The sequence below is a fragment of the Carica papaya genome, chromosome 9 (genome assembly GCF_054855325.1).
Source record: "Carica papaya isolate Zhongbai chromosome 9, ASM5485532v1, whole genome shotgun sequence".
Lineage (NCBI taxonomy): Eukaryota > Viridiplantae > Streptophyta > Magnoliopsida > Brassicales > Caricaceae > Carica > Carica papaya.
The window spans coordinates 421,475-436,914 of NC_142317.1; the positions used below are offsets into that span (position 1 = coordinate 421,475).

A 15,440-nucleotide genomic window follows, 5' to 3' on the forward strand; every position below is an offset into this window, starting at 1 on the left:
ATCAAATGCACATTCATTGCATCTGTTTTTATATGTAATTCAAGAAAATTATGGCTCACGAGCATCAAACACGTAAGCGAAAACAGATGGACGTCCTCTTTCTCAGTACATTATCCAGCAACGTCACCCACAAATCCACAGAACTGGGACAGGTTTGGCCGGACCACAAGGTCACCATTTTGCCACTTTGCCTCGTCCCAATCTATCTTTTCACCCTCTTAGCATCTCCGCGTTATAAAATCAGTCGCCAGTGAGCTTATTGCAGCAGAGACGGAGATAGATAGAGAGAGAGAGAGAGAGAGAGAGAGAAGGGGAGAGAGAAAGATGTGGCCTTTTAGCGGGAAAGAATCTGGGTTCTCGGGCTCATCAACGGCGGAGGAGGTTACTCAGGGGATAGACGGGACTGGTCTCACCGCCATTGTTACAGGTCAATCTCAGTTCTCTAATTTTTTTTTTTTTTTTTTTTTGTGCATGCTTTTGTTTTTATGTATTATGGTTTGGGTTTACTTTTCATTTTTTGTTCTTACGTTGTCGTTGACATTGAATAAACCCTTTTGAACTCGTTGATAATGGTGAATGACTAGTTCAGGGTTGGTTGATGTGATGGATACGAACCCTAATAAATATGCCTTAATAGCTATGTTGAGTACCCGAGCTTGGATTCGTGAGTCGCATGACTTGTATAATTGCTCATTCCATTACAAAATGTACAAGCATTTTAGACATTTTCTTATGAGAATTTACTTCTACGAAAGTAAGCTATATACGGAACAAATATACTTCCCCTATAATTTCTTCTAGCACATTTTAATTATGAGAGAATAAAAATCTCTTACAATATTATAAAAATAAATACTTTAATTCTTACGCAATTTTTCTCAGGTAGAATTTAAAATTCATCCTGTTTTAAAAATTCAACTTTTATGATTCTGTAACAGATCTTTACCTTGCCATAACTGTTAAAATACACGAGGAATTCATTTTGATTTCCACAAATAAAGGTCATTTGTTCTAAACACAATCTCAAGTTAGGTTATGATATTTTTGGCTAAAAGTTTCGATGACCAAACTCAGAGGATATTGCTTTTAGGACAACTCAATCGGGTTTTGTTTTATTTTTTTCCCATACTGGATACTGTTGGTGGTGCATAGCGCATGAAGCAGCTGTTTTGATTAGTTTAAGTGTTGACAAAGTTATCTGCCTGTTTCTTCTTGTTTTGCTTTTCGAAATAGGTGCATCAAATGGAATAGGCACTGAAACCTCACGAGTTCTTGCGTTGCGAGGAGTCCATGTGATTATGGCAGTAAGGAATATGGCAGCAGGCAGAAATGTCAAAGAAGCAATTGTTAAGGAAATCCCCACTGCTAAAGTTGATGCTATGGAGTTGGATCTTAGCTCAATGGCATCTGTAAAGAAATTTGCATCAGATTTCAATTCGAAAGGTCTTCATTTGAACCTCCTAATGTAAGACTCAGAAGAGGCAAATCTCGTAGAGTTCATGAACTTGTCTTTGGTTCCATTTAATTCTATTTCTCTTACTGACTCAGAGTTACATGCTTCGTAGTATGACACAAAGTTCAGGGGATGATTTTGTTCCTTTTTTTTTTCCTTTACTGCAAGTAATAATGCAGGAATAATGGCAACTCCATTCATGCTTTCAAAAGACGATATAGAACTACAGTTTGCGACAAACTACTTAGGTATGTTGGATATTTATAGAGAGGAAGTCTATAATATGATAGTTAGAAGTATCTCTTAGAAAGTGGCATGGATAATAGGATATGCTATTGAAGCATCATGGTAAACTACTTTGTTTAAAGTAGAGGAAAAGAAAAAGACAAATTTATTACTTATATTTCGATGCACCCGCTTACACGAAAGTTTCACTAGGCTAAAAGAATAGGTGAAGTACATGCTCGTCGCCATACCTTGTGTGGGAAGTTAGGTTTAGATAAAACTTGCGAGACTTCAAATCAAACAGGAGACTTATGGCTCCAATACTACAGTAGATAATAGTGTATTAATTAATGGGAATCAGCATTACATGCCTTAAACTGATTTTTCCAATCAAAGGAGCTTTGTCTGCATCTCAATCAGGAAAACTAAGCATAAAACAAGAAAATTTATTGTTGCCATCTACTTTTTGCATGTGAAATTTGGTGGAACTGTATTAGTTCTTTCAACTTTCCTTGGCTTTTTGTGACCTTTTATTGCAGGCCATTTTCTGTTGACGAATCTTTTGGTGGCGAATATGAAGAAAACAGCACGTGAAAGTAGAAGAGAAGGAAGGATTGTAAATGTCTCCTCAGAAGCTCACCGGATCACGTACCAAAGAGGAATTCGTTTTGAAAATCTTAATGATCAATCAGTGTAACAGTCAGAACTTTTTTATATTAAAATGCCATAATCGTTTGCTCAGAATTAATAATCGTATTTTTTGTTTGATTATGTTCAAAATTTGTTATCCACAGCTATAACAGTCTAGTTGCATATGGTCAATCGAAACTTGCCAATATTTTGCATGTTAAAGAGCTAGCAAGACGGCTAAAGGTATCTAAACTATAGAGTAAATACAAAAATAGGTTAGAAACTTTTGGTGGTAACAGTTTATAATACACTGTAACGGATGCCATTTCTTTGAAACAGGAAGATGGAGTGGATATAACTGCAAATTCACTTCACCCAGGAGTAGTTCTCACCAATCTTTTTCGCAATAGTCGTGTTGTTAATGGTAAACACTTTTAATATTTACCATATTATCAATTCTTAAACATATATAATATAGGACTATTATGAGTTTAATCAGTAATTTTTTTATGAATTTTGTGTCCATCCATTTAATCCTTTATTTTCCCGTAGCCTGACGTATTTCAAATTATGAAAAATGAAACCAAATATCATAACTCAAGTATCGAAAGGTGGTAACGCTTTATCTATTTACATTATGTTATAAACTTGTTATACTTTAAAGTTTCAATCTTTTTCGTACTGTGCAGATCTGATTTATTCTATCGGTAAATTTGTGTTTAAAAATGTTCAGCAGGTGAGTTGTAGGGTATGACGTTGAAAACTCTATTTTTTTTTATAACTCATCTGGACAATTTCGTACTGTCTGTCCTTTCTTTATTTATGTTATTATCATAATTACAGGGAGCTGCTACAACGTGCTATTTGGCGCTGCACCCGGAAGTAAAAGGGATAAGCGGTGAATACTTTGAGAATTGTCAGTTAAGAAAGCCAAGTGCACAGGCTAGGAATGTAGAATTGGCAAAGAAACTCTGGGACTTCAGTGTGAATTTAATTAGAAACTCCGGAATTTCGATATGAATCTTTATTAAAAGAATTTGGTGTTATACGTTGTTGGTCGTGGTTGTGGTCGTGATCGTGGTCGTGGTCGTGGGTAACTTTTAATTCTAATAAAATGAATCTATTAGTTGTTTTTCTTTTTTTTTCTATTTTTCAATTGAGATGTAAGAATTAATACAAGTCTGCATTAAGGCTTGTGATAATCAGTGATGCCCTTGATGAATTGGCATTGCCTGTTAATGTGAACCCTTTGTAGGAAAAACCAGTCTTGTATACATTTTTTTATTGTTTGTATAGATTATTTCAGTGGGGATGTAAGTGTTTGAACTAATATTTCCCATGAATGGCTTACAACTTAAAAGAGTTTTTAGTGGGTGAATATCTCCTAATTGAAAGATGATGAAACAGATATCTATGCCTTTTTTAGTTAAAGAAATAAGTTTTCTGGGGTTTGCCAAAATTTGGTGATATTTAATTATGAACTTGGGATATATATTTATATATATATATATATATTATATTATGAGAATTTTTGAAGTTATTAAAAGGGAATTTAAATTTTAACTTTATCAACAAAAATATATAATTTTTACAAATTCTCCAGAAACAATTTTCTAAGAATGTGTATCCTGTCTGTTCTTAGCTATTCATGAAACGGGTACGAGTTCTCCAGAAACATGGATTCAACTCTTTTAACTAATCGAAATTTTATGTCTGTAACTGTAATTTGGGCATCTTAAATTTTAGGCGGTATAAGAGAGAGGGAAGAAGATGTGGTTGTTTAGCAGGAAAGGGTTCTCCGGGTTCTCGTCGTCTTCAACAGCAGAGGAAGTTACAGAGGGGCTTGATGGGACTGGACTCACTGCCATTGTTACAGGTAAATTTTTTAGCGAGGACTGAAAAAACAGAGACTTTTTTAACAGCTAATAATTTTCTAATGCATTATCGACACAGCATTCAATTCATTTTACTGCATATCAATGAAGTTTCTGGTCGTGCGATTGAAAGCACTTGAAAGACGAATCCTAGTAATTTTTCCCCAAATAGTAAATCCCCTTCGTAATTTTTTCTTCGGTATATGTAGGGTTCAATCCAATTATTAGCTAGATTTACATATAATTTCACTAACTAAACAGGAAAGTAACATAATTGAATTGAGTTGAATTGGATTGAACCAAACAAGTTAATTTTCTTTTTGCTAAAAAGGGGGTGAACGAACCGTACAATATCACTATTATTGTTGTTGTTGCAGGTGCCTCGAGTGGAATTGGCACTGAAACTGCCCGTGTTCTGGCACTGCACGGTGTTCATGTAGTTATGGGGGTGAGGAATGTGGCAGCTAGCAGGGATGTCAAGGAAACATTACTGAAGCAGAACCCCTCTGCAAATGTTAATGCCATGGAATTGGACCTCAGCTCAATGGCATCAGTGAAGAAATTTGTGGCAGAGTTCAATTCCTCTGGTCTTCCCCTGAACATCCTCATGTAAGATAATTCGGATTCTCTCATTGCTTATTATATTATGCATTAAAGGCAACCAGTGCATTAGATCCAATGAAACATGAAACAGCAGGCATAGAAGATATTTGGTGCTAGTTTGCATGGAAAAGTTTCGAAGTTCATTTAACACCAGTCACTGGTTTGATCTTTAGAGTTCTGGGTTTGATCCTGATGAACTATAACCCCTAATTTAGGAACTACCAACCGGAAGTATAGCCTAAAGGTTTTGCATTTGTTTGTTTAGTTTGATCGAGAATTCTCATTAGCCTATCAAAAAACATGTGATTGCTAATCAATTTACAATTGTTTAAGTCATTTATTGTTAACTACAAGTTGAGTTTTTGAGAACGAGTAGTTTGGACTAAAATGATACTTCAATTTTTTCTCCTAGTAACAATGCAGGAATCATGGCAACACCATTCATGCTTTCCAAAGACAACATAGAACTACAATTTGCAACAAACCACATAGGTAACAATCAGTTTCTGAGTAAGTTAATAAATACTATATAGGGTTTGGTTGTTGGGTTCTTGAGAAATGAAAACTTAATAAGACAAAGAAATGAATACTTTTCAAGATGGATTTTTTTATTTTTTGCCAAATGGGTATATTTTGAAACATGAAATGACTTATTCTGAACTTTATATGATTCTTAAGGAAAACTTGTTTAATGAAATATGGAGTTGATAAAAGGTTACTGTATGTTCTTGTAGGTCATTTTCTCTTGACAAATATGCTATTGGAAAACATGAAAAGAACTGCTCGTGAAAGTGGCAAAGAAGGAAGGATTGTGAATGTCTCGTCCCGCCGTCACCGTTTCTCATACCTTGAAGGGATTCGTTTTGATAGAATCAATGATGAAGCAGGGTGCAATGCTATCCCTATGCAGTCTTTAGATCCTGTTTAACCCATGGCTTATAAAATTTTTGGCCAAGTTTTCTATAGATTTAATGTTTGTTTAAAGCCTTAAACAGCTGGGTTTTCGTAATTCCTGTACTTAATAACTAGATTAATCATAATAAGCAGAATTATATCATTATTTGCATATTTAAACTAATTTTGCTTTTACTTTGAATTTACAGGTACAACAGTCTATCTGCATACGGTCAGTCAAAGCTTGCTAATATTTTGCATGCTAATAAACTTGCAAGATGCCTGAAGGTTCGTAACTTGTTCAAGGATAATTAATGTGTCCATATATTACATTTGTGATAAAAACTTATTTTATAAGAAATATTTGGTGAGAAACAATAGGAAACTCATCAGTTCATATTTCTCTTAGTTTGCCTGCTAAGCTTTTATGTGACTAGTTACTTTAGTCACCATATATGAACCTCAATTATAGCTCATCTGCTAATTTGCAGATCAGGATGGTAATTCTCTCATATAATTTTTTATAGTTTTGTTTTCTTTTAAAAAAAAAAAAACAGGAAGATGGAGTGGACATAACTGTGAATTCAGTACATCCGGGAGCAATTGCTACCAATCTTTTCCGACATCACAGCTTTTTCAGCAGTATGTTCTCCATGGAGATTCATCATCTAGAGTTTCGCTGCAGACAGGAGCAAATTAATATGCTGCTTTGGCTCTTAATAGAAAAATATACTATGCTTACCCATTCATTTTCCATTTCAACGATAACCAACAACAACATTAGATGGCTAATTCTTTATATCAATATTCTCATCATTTTGGTCTGAATTTGATGCAGGTCTTGTCAATCATCTGGGAAAATATGTGATGAAAAATGTTAAACAGGTAAATTTTGTGTGGTGTATGTGTGTGTGTGTGTGTGTATCAAAGGGCTGAAAAAAGATAAATTATTGCTTATTTGTTGTGCTTATCTTTTGTTATTTGCATTTCAAGATTCACTGAATTCAGGGTCATAGTTCAGAAAACATATTGTTTACTTCTAAAATTTTGAACTTAGAATCACTCAATTATTAAAAAAGGGCAGCTTGATAGTAATCAACCTGGACCATATTGAAGGAGTATTGAGAGATTGGATTCGGACAACCAATCACAGCCCATGAGTCCGTTCCAGGCCAGATCGGGCTAAGTCAAGACATCTAGAGCGAGCTTGAGCTACGTTCGACCTATTTAAGACCTATTTAAGTTTAACATATTCTCATTAGTAAAAATCTTTTACAAATTTTTATTTAGTGAGAGCGAGCACAGCTTCGTCCATTTAGAGCCTGGACCATGTCTGGCCACTATACCGAAGTCTGATAGATCCATTTAGCTTTGCCCAGTTGACAGCTTTGCTTGTGTCTTATACCCTATTCCTGGAAACTGACAAAGTTGAGATTTTGCTGCTCGATTTGTTTGCAACAAAATTTTTCTCAAGAATTATTTTCCAACAATCTGGTCATAGGGTGCAGCAACCACATGCTATGTTGCCTTGCATCCACAAGTTAAAGGGGTGAGCGGCCATTATTTTGCAGACAGCAATATAGCTGAAGCAAGCTCACAGGCTAGGAATTCTGAATTGTCAAGAAAACTGTGGGATTTCAGCTTGGGTTTGATCAGAAGATGCTCTCACCCCTGATACAATATCAATGTATTGTCAAGTTGCAGCAGCAAAACAGTTTGGACAGCTTAGTTTCTTCGAAGTTACCAAGATTCTATGAAGCTATGAGCATGGTTTTAGTCATAGATGATAATATTCTGTTTCAGTGCAGTACTTTTGGCTTTTATTTCATAAACAGGTTTTCAGAGCCATGATTTGATATGATTTTAGTTACCTGTAATCCGCTATTGTGAGGTATGGGAACTAGATCTCATATCAAAGATGTGAGACTTTGATATATGGTCTATATGAATTTAGATTCTCCGACCTTAATATCTAGCTTTACAGGGCGTGCTTCTCTTCAACTATGCAACAGAGTTATGAGCTTGCATTTGGCCATGAAAAGAGAGAATGGGTTTGGTCTATATTTCTTTCTTGACTGCCAATGAGGCGAACTGCTCAATGATCAAATCTGTTAATAATCAAATAATGATAGCAAGACTCAGTTCTACATTCAAGGGGCTTACATGGCTGCTTCAGAAAATTCAAGTATGTTAGTCAGAAGTTGCACAAATGTTCAAGATTCAATGTAAACCTGAAATGTAATTTTTTTTTCCTTCTCTTTCTTGGTAAATGATCTTCTTCCCATAAAGTTATAACAGAGCATATAAATCACCAAAAAAAATTCTGATTCTCTCTCAAGACAACAGCTACTGTGTTAATCTTCCCTTCCCGTGAACCGAACATGGCTCATCTATACTTGAACAATGCTTAAACATATGTTTTAACACATTGTCAAAATGCCTCCCCGTGGCTGGCTCATGCATAATCAGAGAATAATACAGGTCATGTACAATGACAAATTAGTATATGAGGATGAAGATCACATTTGAGCTGACAGTTTACTCCAAGAAACAGGTATCCGCACGTTTCAGCATATCTTTTTGGTTGCTTCATCTAATAAAATTTGAGCCCCAATTCAGTTCTGTTCTCACCTTCTGTACATGTTCAGACCCAAAAAAGAAGTCCAAAGCTAATAATTGTACCAACCTAAACTTTCTTTCTACTGTACGGTGATCTAAAGAATATACAGTTCTAGCAGCCGTGTGAAGTTTCTGTTATGGAGGGAACCAGGTCATACACCGGATCATCAGAGGCAGCTTACCCCAAGCAAAACCAAGCTTCTCATGGCACATTTAGGTTAAGAGTAGTGGGCATTTACGCACTCAACTTTGTACAAAAAGATTCCGCATCATATGTAAGAGTCAGTCCAACAGCAAGTATGGTAAGTTCCTTGTCTCCCTTCAAGGAAGTAAGCCTCATTTGAAAGTGATGTTACTGAATATCCAAATGATCAGTAATGTATAGCTGAGTTATCTTCAAGCACCAGAATGGCTGAGCACCAAGCCAACAAAGGCCTATCCAATTGCAGCCACTTCACTTCCACCAAATTCAGCCTTATTATGTAAATCTTCCATCCTGAATCATTATTATTAGATTCCTCAAAACATGATTAACTGATGGACCTGGTAGAACCAAAACGTATGACAATTTAGGAATCTGCTCAGCTTGGTGGATATGAATGATTCCATGTTCTTAGATACCACTCATTTGGCTATGCAAAAAAGTGCTGGGACTCAGATCCAGAGAGGGATTCATGTTCATGGGATCTCTCGCTAGCTGTCGAGATACCCGATCAGCTAAAACTGACTGTCCATCATAAGGTTCCCCATGAGCAGGCTTTCCAAGCTGCTTTGCTAGAATATTTTCTGAGGACATCAATTCTGAGAAGATGGGAGATCCTGACTGCATTCCTCGAAACTTATCAGGATTTGGATCATTATAAGGGCTATTTGAGTATCCATTATAAGGGCTATTTGAGGAATTTGGCATGCTTCCAAAACCTTCCTGCAAGTAAACAGAGTGTTTAAGATGATTAAAAGGTATTCCACCGCTGCCCCCAGTGAGAGGAGTGGATGAGCCTGAAGCAGTCCGTGGGCTGGATATAGGAGATGGTGACATTCTCCCATTCAGGTCCTGTGGTGACCTGGAGTGCAAAAGAGGACTTCCAATAGGTGAAACGGGGCACGATATGTTCCTTGGAATATGGATATCACTGCATCACACAAATATTAATATCATCATCATCATTGAAATTTCAAAGAGTGAATATGAATGTGCGTGTGTGTGTGTGAGAGAGAGAGAGAGAGAGACCTCGCATAGGGAGTAGTTTTTAGAACTCTTGAGGAATGAACAGCAAGTCTCTCTGAATCCAAGGTGGGAAAGTTTCTTCCTTGCCCAATTCCCTAGAGGATAATCAACAAACCAGACCGGCGGGTTATAGACAGGTAGATGGGCCACAAACAAGCATAAGAAGTTAGTTGACTAGAGTGCTTGCCAAAATCCAGTATAAGATTATGATGCTATGCTGGTTGAGTTTACATACAAAGGCCTATCAGCAAATGAACAGCTAAGGTCTGCACAAATCAGGGAACCTGGTTTTGCATCTTATAGACAGAAACCAAGCGGTGCACATTTTATCCCGGTATACAATTATGTTTTCATGACAAGTAACGGCATCCTCTTCCATATTACTTATGATGCTTAGTTGACAACCACAATCAACTAAATGAACTAACCACAATCAACTAAATGAACTATGTTAATAGTCACTCATCTACTGCAATGAGATACTAATCCAATGATTATTTACACACTTTCTCGAAGGAACATCACTCTAAAGATCATATCAATCTGACTACATTCTGAATTATCTGTCAGTGCTGTTGATCTCTGTAAATAAATATCCAGGCCGTATAGATTGTTTTGTCTTTTGTGGTTCTTTAAGTTCATATAGCTTTTAGTCATGTTGGCTTTTTAGTTCATAGTGCTTTAAGCTCGAAAAGTGTTTGTTATTCTGGGTTTTATATTTAAAAAACTATTAAGTTAATGGTATATTATGAACTTTAAGCCAAAACTTTAGTTCAATAACCAAAAGGGACAAGAGTCACCCTTTTCATTAAATAATTATCTGTCTACTAACATATCAAGAGAGCTTAAAAATATTTCAAATTTTTATTAATTACTAATTCTTCTTTTGAAGTAATTAATTAATAATTCTAATTTTCTCAATTATATTTATTACGATTTTTAATTACTACAATTATAATGCAACTAATGATCATGGCAGAAAAGAAGTTTGACAAAAGAAAAAGTCTCCTGACCACAGGAAAGAGAAGAAAGAATACCAGAGCTTTCACTCCATTTGTAACCCCAGGAGATGGATCTGAATGCTCGCCCACGATGGGCCTTTCCAATGGAGCAGAATATTTCACAAAAGGGTGCTCCAAAAGCTGAGCAGCTGTCGGTCGGTGCAGTGGGTTACGTTGCAAACATTGCCTTATAAAATCCTTTCCGTCATCTGAGATGTGATCTGGAATAGCTGGTAGTTCCTTACTATTTCCAATCTTAAACATGGCAGCAACCTAAACATTATGACAGTCCAAACATCAGAATACCATAATTGATGGAAGTAGATTTTAACAACTTTGACAGAGATTAAATACTCCCAACAAATAAGCTGGGGAATTAATTAAACTTTGACAAAAGGCTATGGAGGTTAAAAATGTAAAATTTTATGTCGTGCTATGTCTATTACTGACCCCCTCATACTGGCTCCAGGGTGGTTTTGTTGTAGCCATTTCCAAAACAGTGCATCCAAGACTCCATATATCCACAGCAAGGCTGCAACCATTCGAGTTCTTTATTACCTGGAAAGAAATGGAGATATGGACTAAGTTTCGCAGCCAAGAAATGCATAAGGCCATGTATATAAAGCTCAAAGTAGAAAAATTCTGACCTCAGGTGCCATCCAGTAAGGGCTTCCCTTGAACGATAGTGGACATGACTGCCCAGCAATCTACAAGAAAATACAAATAATGTTGTCAAGCAGCCTTCAGTAAAGAGATATTACAGATTTTGCACCAATGAGCTGCAAGATCACTAGATTGATATTTTTACATGTCTTTTATTTGTATCTAAATATATTTAAACTTATCAGATCACTCTCCACAAGAATTTATTCATACTCCAGCAATTTAGTGACTCCAAATCTTCAATTTCCAAAACGTGTGTTAGCTCCTACTTTATTCAACATCATTTTGTCTAAATTAGAGAAAGATTATGTACACACTTACATGCTTCGCCATCCCAAAGTCTGCCAACTTAACCCGACCATTGGGATCAACAAGTATGTTTGCTCCCTTGATATCTCTGTGTAAAAGAAATAAAATTTAGGATATGAACTCCATAAACAATTTTGAATTAGATAGTAGCTATAGAATTCATATTCTGAAATGTGAGAAAGAAGGGAAACTAGTTTGACCTATGCACGGTAGATTTTGAATGTAAAAAGGAAAGGCCTGACAAGATTTGCTGAGTGTAACTACGGATGGCAAGTTCACCAAGTTGTCCATAGTCCTGAAGAAGTTTATAAATGGACCCACCAGAAACATACTCCAGGTATATATAAAGCCTATCTCCAACCTGTTCAGGAGATTATTCAAAGATTCTCTAAGTATAATTAAAACTTGGTTTGTCGGGAAAATGTGAAAATAACATCTTAGGAACCAGTTAGAAAAGATACCATAGATTTAGTTTCCACAAGTTTCTTGGCCTAAGCATTTAAGTTATATGCATTCCATATTAGGGTTTAGGATCGCTGTGAAATCCATTTACCAATCTTCAAAAGAAAAGAATAAAAACAAACTCCATTTTACTAATAAACATTCAATATTCGCAATTCATATCCATTAAATAATAAAATGCACGAAAACTTCGATCATTAAATAGTTCATATCATCATCATCATCATATGAATAAAATAGACAATGAAAGTAACCAGATTGAAAACTCACTGTTTCAGTACCGTAATACTGCACGATGTTTGGATGTCGTAAGCGGCTTAATAAAGAGATTTCCTGTTAGAAAGGCTTGGTAAGGTCCTTTTCAAATCTTGGTCAAATTTTAGATATATATTTTATATTTATGGATAAACAAGAAGAAATCAAGTGAGTATTTTTGACAAAGGAAGCAATATATGATTATTAATTTCACATCTGATAGCATGCAATCAACTCACCTGCATCAACTGCTTTGCGCTTTCCCTTGATTTAGCATCATCAGATAACAATGTAACCTCTTTCATTGCACACATTTCACCACTTTCACTGAACAAATTGGAAAAGTAAAATTAGACGGCAAGAACTCTACTAATTAACTTTAAAAGAAAGAACGTGAAAATTTAGTCACTCGTTAAATAAACAATTGTAGAATGTTGACAAAATTGAAGATGCGATCAAATAAACCACAAAACCATAGATAGCATACATCCACAAATATATAAGAGTAAAGACATGAAAACCAAGCATCCTCTCTTTGGGAAGGTCTGTACCTATTAAAGCCAACATAGACATGTCCAAAAGTGCCTCTACCTAGTAGCTTCCCCTTTTTCCAGCGAGATCCAGGGCTTACAGGATTCTCCGCTCTTCCTGGACTTCGTGGCACTGAGGGAGATGTTGCTGCTGAATTTGAATGAACAAACAGAGAAGAATTGGAGATTGTTCCAGGAGGTAGTGGCAATCGGTGGCTTTGTTGTTTCCCATCATCTGACCAGCTTACCTGCGATTCTGTGGTCATTCCTCCTGCTCTAGGATGAATGGGTGTGACAGCACCACTCTGAATTCTTGAGCTTGGCCCAGGGCTAGTCATTCTTGGACTAGGAATTGGAGAATATTCAGGGCTACCCCTGCTATGTTGCCAAAATAACTGTCCAGACATATCCCCTCCCATCGAGTTGTGTCCAGAATTTTGTCCAGATCCAGGACTGGAGCAGTGGCCAGATCCAAGTAAAGTGACATCCGGGTGACTCTTCCCCACCCAGAAAGCAGAATTTATGACCTGATCAGTGCCAAACACTCTCAGTGGACTTCTGGAAGGACTTGACATAGAACTGTCTGGAGCACTGCTGAAGGCACCGGGATATGGAACCTGTAGATTTGGCACATGACTTCCTAAAGGTCTCCGTTTCGGTGATGTAGGGGAGACATGATTAATGAATGAAATATTGACTGGCTTTTTTGTCTCTCTACAGTTTATTTGGACAACCGGACAGGTCTGATCCTTGAGCAGCACCCTTCAACCAAAAATGAAATAAAGTGGACAGCAAAGTTTCATTTCAGTAAGAGAATCATCAGCGCATCAAAAACAACAGTGAATCCAACCAAAAAAAAAAAAAACATAAGCTCACCTGGATGGGCTACCTGCAGCTGGTCTGCCATTGTCACAGTCAATTGCTTGGGGACTGCGGTGGCGAGAGTCACCAGGATCATCAATATCAATGGAGCTCTCACTGGATACTGAAGCAGTGACCAAATCTCCTTCTAAATCTGTAGGATTTGGCCGACTACAAATACGTGCCGGTCTAGGCAAAATCAACGAGGATTTGGAGCCTTTTTCTGACCTCAGTTTCGGTGAGCTAATGCCAGAATCTGTGCGGCCCACACTTCCAGGGTGCAGCCCAGGTAGAGGAAGCGGTTGGGCATGAGGTCGATCGGCAAAGCTTTGAGACCTTGATACTTGTTTGGAAGGTGAAGGTGATGGTGATCTAGACTCTGCTCGGGATTGAGAGCCCTTCTCTGACACTGTTTCATTGAAATGTCTTCTTGACCCTCCTGCTCGATTGTTTACTTTACCTTCTGTGGGAATCTTAAATCTACGGTGTAAGGAATCAATAAGACTTTCTTTGCTTGTCTTCTTCTTGACATCTTTGGAGGACGACTTCCTCCACCATGAAGGCATGTTTTATGATTTCTAAGCTCTACAAGTGGCAGTCAACTTCTTCTACAATGGACCTACTTTTGCAATATCAAAATTCTGCCATATTATACCTATATGTGACAGTTAACTACATATACGGCTTGCAAAGCTTTAGAGCAAGCGTCAGAATCAAATGCAAATTCCGAAATCTGCAACAAGGAAAAGACAGTGCTTTCATATTTCCCAGAAATAAAATAGAGGTCCAAAAAATGTCATTGTTCTTTTACAGCCGATAAAAAAGTCAACTTGTAGACAATTATGCAAATTCAACTGACCAACAGCTTCAACAAAAGATATGACACATGGAATACAACACATAAACAACATATATAAAAGAACATACAAGAGCGACACATGAACAACATACAAAAGACCTACGCACATGAACACCTACTAAATGGCAGTTACAATCTCTTGGCCGACGCCAATATAGCATGCAATTGTCAGCAGGTTATTCAATTTCAAACATTTTCTCCACGATGTCCATAGTCAAAATCACTTAAAAAAAACCCTAAAATGGCATCAGTTCACCTCAATAAAGCAGCAGCCTCGCAAGTTAATCCATAAATCAGGCTAACTTATCTTCTAAGTACAGAGGACAAACTCAACTCCCCCACTAAAATCATAATACCTGAAAATTCATTTCCTGAGTACCTATCGAGAAAGTAAAAGCAAATAAAAAAGAAAGCCGAGAATCTCAAACTTGGATAGTAAGAACGTGCAGATATGCTTAAACTGAAACTAACACAAGTATGCAACCTGCCTACGGCTTTCCGTATTGTTTTTCCTTCCCCAGTTTTCCCGGAAACCAAACAAAGGGTTACGATCTCAAATTACTCAAAAGATACTCAACGTTTGTCAAACAGATCTACACGTAACTTGTAAAATATAGAAAATTATAAACGAGTGCCAAAATTAACTAACTATATTTACTTGTCATCTGGTTACAGAAAGAGAATGACCTCACGTACTTGAGCTGCGAATCTGAGGAAGAACACTGATGAACCAAACAACAATCGAGCGATTAACAAGCCTGAATCACTCGCCAATCGGTGCAAAACAAAACCCTATGAATCTGAAGTGAGCAAACAATGATAGATATCTTTAATGGGTTCTTCTGAATTGAGAGTGAGTATAAGGAATCGGTAGAGGAATAACGAGAGAGAGATAGAGATATAGAAATGGGAAGACAGAGAGAGAGAGAGAGAGAGAGAGAGAGAGAGAGAGAGAGAGAAGTATGTCTGAGCTT

General features: G+C 36.8%; 3 protein-coding genes across 12 annotated transcripts; 2 read left to right on the plus strand and 1 right to left on the minus strand.

Moving 5' to 3' along the window:
• Window positions 1–122: 122 nt before the first annotated feature.
• LOC110810358 (short-chain dehydrogenase TIC 32, chloroplastic-like) lies at window positions 123–3,569 on the plus strand. 3 transcript variants are annotated; one of them, XM_088211742.1, is made up of 8 exons: window positions 123–427; window positions 1,234–1,465; window positions 1,622–1,701; window positions 2,218–2,371; window positions 2,473–2,551; window positions 2,648–2,732; window positions 2,998–3,056; window positions 3,152–3,569. In XM_088211742.1, exons 1-8 carry the CDS (start codon window positions 325–327, stop codon window positions 3,326–3,328), a joined length of 969 nt encoding a protein of 322 aa, XP_088067868.1. In that variant the 5' UTR covers window positions 123–324; the 3' UTR covers window positions 3,329–3,569. The 3 variants fall into 3 exon arrangements, with proteins under 3 accessions (XP_088067868.1, XP_088067870.1, XP_088067869.1); XM_088211743.1 differs by having other exon boundaries at window positions 128–427; window positions 2,998–3,044; XM_088211744.1 differs by lacking the exon at window positions 2,998–3,056 and having other exon boundaries at window positions 126–427.
• Window positions 3,570–3,710: 141 nt separating this feature from the next.
• On the plus strand, window positions 3,711–10,640 carry LOC110810330 (short-chain dehydrogenase TIC 32, chloroplastic-like). 6 transcript variants are annotated; one of them, XM_022036464.2, is made up of 9 exons: window positions 3,711–3,965; window positions 4,055–4,184; window positions 4,560–4,791; window positions 5,198–5,277; window positions 5,520–5,673; window positions 5,889–5,967; window positions 6,237–6,321; window positions 6,518–6,564; window positions 7,181–7,648. In XM_022036464.2, the coding sequence occupies exons 2-9, from the start codon at window positions 4,079–4,081 to the stop codon at window positions 7,352–7,354; spliced, it is 957 nt and encodes a 318-aa protein (XP_021892156.2). In that variant the 5' UTR covers window positions 3,711–3,965; window positions 4,055–4,078; the 3' UTR covers window positions 7,355–7,648. The 6 variants fall into 6 exon arrangements, 5 of the variants coding, with proteins under 5 accessions (XP_021892156.2, XP_088067871.1, XP_021892157.2 ...); XM_088211745.1 differs by lacking the exon at window positions 7,181–7,648 and adding an exon at window positions 10,506–10,640 and having other exon boundaries at window positions 3,711–4,184; XM_022036465.2 differs by lacking the exon at window positions 7,181–7,648 and adding an exon at window positions 7,664–7,935 and having other exon boundaries at window positions 3,711–4,184.
• LOC110820052 (mitogen-activated protein kinase kinase kinase YODA-like) lies at window positions 7,906–15,440 on the minus strand. 3 transcript variants are annotated; one of them, XM_088211740.1, is made up of 12 exons: window positions 15,163–15,440; window positions 13,623–14,340; window positions 12,768–13,508; window positions 12,456–12,543; window positions 12,232–12,294; window positions 11,700–11,860; window positions 11,512–11,587; window positions 11,175–11,234; window positions 10,978–11,085; window positions 10,564–10,800; window positions 9,530–9,621; window positions 7,906–9,431 (listed from the first exon to the last, which is right to left on the minus strand). In XM_088211740.1, the coding sequence occupies exons 2-12, from the start codon at window positions 14,171–14,173 to the stop codon at window positions 8,912–8,914; spliced, it is 2,697 nt and encodes an 898-aa protein (XP_088067866.1). In that variant the 5' UTR covers window positions 14,174–14,340; window positions 15,163–15,440; the 3' UTR covers window positions 7,906–8,911. The 3 variants fall into 3 exon arrangements, with proteins under 3 accessions (XP_088067866.1, XP_088067865.1, XP_088067867.1); XM_088211739.1 differs by having other exon boundaries at window positions 15,154–15,440; XM_088211741.1 differs by having other exon boundaries at window positions 15,125–15,440.

Bases quoted from the DNA above. Each gene is read 5' to 3' on its own strand.
- LOC110820052 (XM_088211740.1), bottom strand. From the start codon at position 14,173: ATGCCTTCATGGTGGAGGAAGTCGTCCTCCAAAGATGTCAAGAAGAAG. The intron at 12,295-12,455 runs GTGAGTTGATTG...CCTTTCTAACAG, and splicing joins GCGCAAAGCAGTTGATGCAG to GAAATCTCTTTATTAAGCCG. The intron at 11,086-11,174 runs GTCAGAATTTTT...ATTTCTTTCCAG, and splicing joins CTTACTGGATGGCACCTGAG to GTAATAAAGAACTCGAATGG.
- LOC110810330 (XM_022036463.2), top strand. From the start codon at position 4,079: ATGTGGTTGTTTAGCAGGAAAGGGTTCTCCGGGTTCTCGTCGTCTTCA. The intron at 4,185-4,559 runs GTAAATTTTTTA...TTGTTGTTGCAG, and splicing joins ACTCACTGCCATTGTTACAG to GTGCCTCGAGTGGAATTGGC. The intron at 5,968-6,236 runs GTTCGTAACTTG...AAAAAAAAACAG, and splicing joins AACTTGCAAGATGCCTGAAG to GAAGATGGAGTGGACATAAC.
- LOC110810358 (XM_088211742.1), top strand. From the start codon at position 325: ATGTGGCCTTTTAGCGGGAAAGAATCTGGGTTCTCGGGCTCATCAACG. The intron at 428-1,233 runs GTCAATCTCAGT...TTTTCGAAATAG, and splicing joins TCTCACCGCCATTGTTACAG to GTGCATCAAATGGAATAGGC. The intron at 2,733-2,997 runs GTAAACACTTTT...CGTACTGTGCAG, and splicing joins CAATAGTCGTGTTGTTAATG to ATCTGATTTATTCTATCGGT.